The 7,617-nt window shown below is 40.6% G+C and overlaps 1 protein-coding gene across 3 annotated transcripts in view; it reads left to right on the top strand.

Annotated features, from left to right (window-relative positions):
• The first annotated feature begins 1,817 nt into the window (after nucleotides 1-1,817).
• Nucleotides 1,818-7,617, top strand: part of clip2 (CAP-GLY domain containing linker protein 2) — a 38,721-nt gene continuing 32,921 nt past the window's right edge. For 2 of the 3 annotated variants that reach the window (XM_083770855.1, XM_083770853.1), the window contains exons 1-2: nucleotides 1,818-2,321; nucleotides 3,552-3,782. In XM_083770855.1, coding sequence (XP_083626981.1) covers nucleotides 3,668-3,782 — 115 coding nt within the window. In that variant the 5' untranslated portion in view covers nucleotides 1,818-2,321; nucleotides 3,552-3,667. Of the gene's footprint in view, nucleotides 2,322-2,420; nucleotides 2,461-3,551; nucleotides 3,783-7,617 lie in introns of those variants that run through there. The other variant, XM_083770854.1, reaches the window with a different exon arrangement.

The raw sequence follows: 7,617 nt of genomic DNA, 5'->3' as shown, positions 1-7,617 counted from the left end.
TGTTTGTTAGGCAACATGCGGTGGTGCTTTGTTCTGCCTGTAGGAGGAGAAGTAGAAGGCACAGGTTGTCTGATACAGGCGAGTGGCAAGCAGACGAAGGGGCCCTGTTGAGAAGCCGACAAAGAACAGAGAGAAGGAGCGAGCAGACCGAACACTGCCAGAGATGAGTGGCCGACGACGGTGTTGTGCATCCCTGTGTGCACGTATAGATTCACGGTTCACGCAACACTGCACCTATAGACTGTCTCACCTTGCAACGCCACTTTGCACAGTTGTCACTTTAATTGTTTCTCCCTTTTTGTATTGTTTTATTTATTTCGTTTAGTGGGCCCTTTTTAATTCATAGGTTTGTTTTCTTGTTGATTGGCTTATAGTTACGCATGTTTTAGATGGTGACATAGAAAGTTTGCAATTGTTTTTTAAGCTGAAGCACCCTGCATTTTTTTTAACCCATTATCATACTTATATTTGTATTTAATGTATAAACCCTTTTAAGTGTATTGGTGTTTTTAGTGGGTTCCAGCAATTGTAGAAATATTACACATTGTCTAATATTGAAGCATGTTCTAATCATGGATACTTTACTTTAAAAACATTTTCCAAATATTGTATTCATGATTTTGGAAAAAATAGCCAATTTAAGTTAACACCGAGGTGCCCACTCCTTGTTGGCCGTGCCCACTGCCCCCTCACCTCAGGTTGACATATAGGCAGTGCCGCTGTCCAATACAGTGTAATGTCATCCGCATCCCATAGCCCGGAAGGACAGGCATGCTGTGATTGTGCGCGTGCATGCACGGGATTGCACACCGCCGTCATGCTTCTTGATTGAACATTTTCACAGTAGCCTATGTAGATTTAAAACGCGAAAGTACAAGTCAATACAAAAACTGCTACGAGGGTGAAAAGCACAGAATACTATCAGGGTCCTCCATTTTCAATTCATCAGAACATTTAATTTCGTACAAATATAAAGGGTATGCATCATAATGCATGCTTAGAGGGAATCGCACATCGAGTGGCAATTACAGGCAAAGTGAGTTTAACATTGTTAAATGCAATCAGATAGGACTTTTCTGTTTGGATCTTGGATGCATGGGCTGTCAAGGCCATAAAGTAGTTTTTTGACACTCAGTAGGGCCTAGGCATTCCTGCATAACTTCCTGGTTTGATGATGATGATGTCACGCGCATACCCTCTATACTTCTATGAAAAAAGGAAATAATCATATACAGTTTTTAAAGACTAAACCACGGAGAAGTATATCTAAACTAGACAACATCTCCAGACGATGATATTGGGCTGAGAAAGGTTTCCAAACTGAAAATGTATAAAATAGTTATTCTGTCACTGCCGTTAGTAAAGTACCGTATACTAGATTGGCTGTCAATGGTCAGCTGTTGCGCCAAGAGCTCACTAGCAAATCACAGCGCAGCCGTCCCTGCGGGATATGGGATCTGGAGTCTATCCATAATAAAGCCGGTGGGATCCGTGAGTGAGGCCACACCCACAAAGTTCTAAGGCAGATATAAAGATGATGTTTTGACTTTTTACTTCATTATAACATAATAATACGGTCGAATAGGTTGGGAAATTAAGTGTTGACCGGCAATCTCTATGAAATGTAAAGAAATGTGAGGTTATCATCAACTGCCTTGTTAAGTGCCCACGCCACGCATGCAACTGGCCTGCGCGCGCGTGTGCGTGCGTGCGTGTGTGTGTGTGTGTTCTCATCTTTTCCCCAGGAGGGTCCAGTCACTTCCTCACAGCTCTTTGTTCGGGTCTAGCAGCCAGCTGCCAGTGGGTTGAGTCACAGGGAGGCTACAACAAGGCTAACCCTCTGCGTATAACGTTACAATACGATTATGAAAACAAACAACGAAAAGATTCAAGAATAGGCCAAGCATTATTTAGGAACCCCGCCTGCTGCTACGGACGGTCGCTGTACGTGGTACCTTTTATTAAAGAGACCCCGAATGCAAAGTTCGCTTTAGTGTTGCTGATGCTGCGGCTTGGACCTATATGTAGCGTTGTTTACTGGTTACAACAGTCACAGGGATAGACATTTTCCTTTGAATTTTGAAAGCAACCTCCTCATCAAGCATCACCCAGATGAACCGGTTGTTTAGCAGTAGTGCGGTTCGCATCATCCACTCCACTGATCTACTACACTCTCCCTTTCAGTATCTGCTCACTGTGCTCAGCATCCATATTTGCATCCCAGGGAGTGGCAACCCTCCTAAAGCGTTCCCCCTGCAAGAAAATTTAAAGTTTCCCTGGTTCTCGCTCACCCTCTGACTCTTTAAAATTCGCAAAGAAAGGTGAGTGTCTTTCAATGACTTTATGCTTTATGGTTTGTGTTGTGGTCGGTCTCAGGGTTGATGTGAAGGGCAGTCTAGACCACGTTGCCGCAGTAGCTACAACAATGGATCAATCTGGCGTTGTCTTGGATCTGTTGAGGTGCGCATTATTCTCACAAACCGTTTATATGATTTCTGGGAATTTATAGGCTCCAACTGAAAAACTATTTGTCATGTAGCATATGAAGCATTAGCATATTTGAAAAGCAGCAGCTAGCACTCCCACACTTGTGTTTGATATAATTTTAATTATTTCTAATGGGACTGATTGCTCCAGATTAAAAAAATGTTTTTGGTCGATTTGGAAAATGTGTGTGTACCTTGCAGACAAACTGTAGGAGGATGAGGAGGATACCGGTCCTGTATGTTGTTATGTTGTTATCTGCAGTGTTATGTGCCCTTTATGTGTAATGTGTTGCAATCTGTGTGACTTAGAACATCATATTTTGTTAATGGCCTTTGGCTTTTATTTGTAGGCCAAGGTCCAACTGGACACAGGCCTATACTATATGTCTATATATTACAGGCATACACTGATCTGTCAAAATGTGACCACATACAGTGAGGGGAAAAAGAACACAGGGATCCATTTATTTCTACCAGTAGTCATTATTTAACATAGACTGACCAGTGACCAAGAAAGCATCTGTAGGCCTATGAAGCTCTGGCTTGAATGTTTTTGTTATTGTTAATATGGGGCCTAGTCATATTGTTCAAAACACATGATGATGAAACCACAGACATCTATATTAGAGACATGTCACTTTTGGTACAGAGATTAGTTTTTGTATGACCATATGACAGGTTTTCCTTCTTTTCTTTTTTTTTTACTGCTTTGGGTGGTAAAGCTCATTAACATCCCCTATGCCAAGTGAGTTCAGGAGTTCAAACTTGCAATCTGTTCACAAGCTTGCTCCTATACCGCCAGGCTACTGCATGGATATTTAAACGACCAACACAAAGCTGTTGCTGTAATATCTTAAATGAAACTCCACACCAGTACTTCTAATATGCTCTCTGTTGCATCTCCTAGATAGAATTGAATCTTTTCATGGCATTGACATACATTATTCTGTAACGTTACCAATGAATAACTCTGTTTCATTTAGCCTTTCCAGTGTGTGAGCCAACATGCAGGAGAACCATGAGCTTTATTATTCCTACATTTCTCCTCATTATCGTTCCCTACAGGTAAACATGGAAGGCGAGAGCCATCATTCCCCCAACTAGTGCCTGATCCATACGCCTTCAACAGCTGAGGAGAAGTTCACTCAACTCCTCCTGGGCCAGCTCCCAACTACTATAGAATGAACATGCTCAAGTCCACTGGACTGAAGATCCCTGGCCGGGGGCCAAAACATTCCAGCCCTGTGGGAAAGACCTCAGCTGGAGGCACATCCGGCCCTGTCGTCACTAAAGACAGTATGTTTCTTCTCTATCACCCTCTTAAACGTATGGGCAAGGGAAAATGACTTATTACGTAGTTAGGCACGTTTTTCTGAAAAAGGCTAGCAGTGTTATAGTAAAATATGTCTCGCCTATAGGAATGGAACAATACACAGACAAAAACATATTTATTATTGTTGTTGAGTCTAAACCATAAAAAAATAGTTCAATATAACTAAGTTTGGATGCAATAAGTATACATATATACTCAACTCTCATCAGAGCATACCCAAGAATATTGAAGTACACTCAATTGTATTTAGTAAGACTCGATGTGCTTCACTTTAAATAATCAGCAGTTAGCCTATCCCTTGAATATAGGTCAATATAGTGATTAGTCTTCATGGGAAGTACCAAAGTAGTATCAAAGGGAGCAGGGCTATGTCATGGTTCAAGTTAACTGAGGAATTTAGTGAGCAGGAAGGAAGGAGGGGGACATTGCATAACAGTCATAAAAAGCAGCTGTTATAACAGAGAATTGTGCTTAATTTGTTCTAAATATTACAGCATTCATACACATTTGATTTCCAAAGTATTAATGTGTACTGCTGGTTGCAAAGGGGTTAGTGTTTGACTGTCTGTGAATCTGGAGTTGAAACCCATGTTGGCTCTTGACAGAAATGTTGAATTGTGTGTTCATTTCAGCATTCAGTGAGTGAATAGTTTGGAATATGGTTATTTGTCAAATATAAGGATATATATTGTGGATAATATTGTATAAATCTTTGTTGATATAATAGGTATCTAGGCTAGTATGTGATGAAGACAGTTATTAGGGATTGGTTTCATTTTCAACATTAGAGTTGAGGTTAGATGAAATCTTTTTAGAGGTTTGTTTTTTAGGCTTTTTTTACCACTTGTCTTGTTGTTACCACTACTAGAGTCTAGACTTGTTTATATAGTACTGAATGTTTTATCCCATGTAGTGGTTTTTAACTTGAGTTATCAAAAAAAGAAAATAGAAAAGCCTCAATAATGGATTCAATGTTATCCTCTCACTCTCAGTGAATGGAAAGTTTCCATTCTCTAATTTCTCGCTCAAGGAATGATGGAGTTACAATATAAGAGAGATGGGTCATAGAACCCTTAAGAGTGGCCCGGACAGCTGACGTAGTGGTCTGGGCACCTAGGTTCAATGTAGCCTAACCCCATTCCATCACCTAACTGCTTAGTAAGTCCCATTACAAAAATAGCATGCATCACACTTTGAACTATTTCGAAAAAGTTAATGTTTTAATTATTTGAAATGTTTTGAAAATATCTGCATATTGACCTGCCCAAAATACGGATGCCAGGTTTAAAGTGGTTAAAGGGCAACTGTGTTAACTTGAAAGCTGACTTACTCTAGTCTTAACAGACCGTACAGTTTGCTGTAAAGTGCCCTGTGTCATGAGTTAGAACATCAGAGAGAGTACTTATTCCCACTGTGAAGCATAACACTAACAGTCACAAGTTGTTATGGTGGAACTCGACACAAGTAGAGATAAGGGTTTTCAGAAGAGGAACGACACTTTCTCCCTCTCCTACTGACTAGTGTAGGACTGCAATTGACACAATTTTTTATACATACCGTAATTACCCGTATATATGCTGTGCACCACCAGGGGCTTGGAGTTTTTCAACAAACATGACATTTCATCCATGTGAAGGACAGTGACAGGTGTTGTAAGGGTATGGAGAAATTGTCACAGTCTTTTCTAGTTATAAAAATCACAGCCGTGTGAAGTGAGGTACGCTCTTTTCATCATACATCATCTCATTCCGGTCAATCGCAATTTGCGTCTTCACTTTTCCGTCCTCACTTTTTGTCCTCAATATGTACTTTATAAATAATTATAATTCATTGCTCAATGTGTACTTTGCTCAGCCAATCAAATCATCGCTATGGGGTGCTCAGCCAATCAAATCATCGCTATGATTCACAAATACACACAACGCTGGGCATAGGAGTGGCTAGCGCCCCTCAAAAAGAGACTTCCATGCTATGGAGGCGAAGTAGATTGTTATTTTTTTTTTAATATATATATTTTCCCCGCCGAAAAATGTAACCTACCTTATTAGTCTCGGCAAGCGCCAATAAACGTAAGTTACGTTTATTCAGTTGTATAAATGTTTTGATCCGATATAGTCGAAAGGCTACTCACATTAGCTTCACATGGATATCTGTTGTTGGACTGTGCCATCTTGATTTGCGCGTGCACCCACACGCACGCACACACACACATGCTTTCAGTTGCTTTTTATCTCCAATTCCCCGTCCCAGGCGGCATTTCTGGTCAAAACAACGCTTATTGCACGGAGCATAGTGGTACTGTACTTCTCATCGGCTAGTGAGAGATCAACACCTAATCCGACAACACACACACCATTCAGTCAACATCCGGTTCCGGTCGCGGTATTTTGGATCTTCAAAATAAGGGTTGAACGGGGGGATATCCTGGCATAATAGTAATCATTCTTTAATTAATCCTGGCGGCCAAACGGTTAAATGGAATACATATTGAGCATAGTTTTTACTAAGTCACGCAGGATCTAGTGAAAACTTACATAGCTGTAGCCAGGTAAGTATGTAAAGTATGCAAGAGTGAAATATTTCCCCACTATTATCTCTGACAACAACTAGGACTCACTTGAGAGCATGTTCTACTCCCATCTTTTGCATTGAAATGCCCAATTTGTGAATCCTTTTAATTTAATTCCTCCAATGCATGGCTTTTGAAGATTACATCATATGGCAGCCAATTATATGGGATATTTTAATGTTTGTTTAAAGCACTTACTGTATGACGTAAATCTTTTGCCAGCCTATCCTCAGTCTATGGACTTTGAGGATATTACAATGTTTTTTTTATTTTTATCCCACGATTTTTATCCCACGATTTTGTAACCCAGTTTTCTTTTCACCCAGTGCCAATTATCTAATGTAATCCTGGGCGCTACACTTCCTCTGCCAACCTGGGGGGGCAGCGGACTGACCTCATGCCTCCTTCTATGCATGAGGAGTGTCCAAGCTGCTTCTTTTCACCTGACAGAGGGGAATTTCCCCGGCCGGACGTAGCGCGTGGAAGGGACACGTTATTCCGACCAGTAACCTTTCCCCTCCATCAGGCTCCCCGGCTGGCCAGGGGGAGGTGTTTGTTTTTTCTTAAAAGCAATTAGTCCACAAGTCTATGGACGTTTGATGTTTGTTTAGAGCACTTAAAGGGACACTATATGCTAATGACATTTAGAAGATTTAGAAAACTTTCCTCGGGGTCTTTATGTGTGTAATATGTGGTTTTAGATATTTTAGATTTTAGCAGTGTGCCTAGTCTCTGATGTCATGGACACTGGGCTCACTTCCTTCCTGGACTACAATTCCCATAATGCTTTGGTGCACTGCTCCTCCTTGTGGATAGGGATGTGGATGTACAATATGTAGTCCAGGAAGTAAGCCATCCAAGATTATGGACTTTAATGTTTGTTTAGTGCACTTATGACGTAACTCATTTGCCAGCCAAGTCTATGGACTTTGTTTGTTTATGGCACTAAATGAGACGGCATGTGGCCAATATAAATACAGTGGGCACCCCTCACTTCACACGTGTGATTTTTTAGATCGCAACTTGTCCTTAGACAAAGCAAGTTTATTTGTATAGCACATTTCAACAACAAGGCTATTCAAAGCACTTTACAAAAAACATTAAGCATTAAGACATCAAGATGCCAAAATAAACACATTATGAAATAACATTTGAATATAATCAAATTAAATAAAACACAAAGCCCACTAGAACCCTAGCATCCCTATTCTGGCTTTTATTCTTTTTAT

This window comes from Protomyctophum parallelum (genome assembly GCF_964188405.1).
Source record: "Protomyctophum parallelum genome assembly, chromosome: 1".
NCBI lineage: Eukaryota > Metazoa > Chordata > Actinopteri > Myctophiformes > Myctophidae > Protomyctophum > Protomyctophum parallelum.
This window is presented reverse-complemented; position numbering and strand designations above follow the sequence as displayed.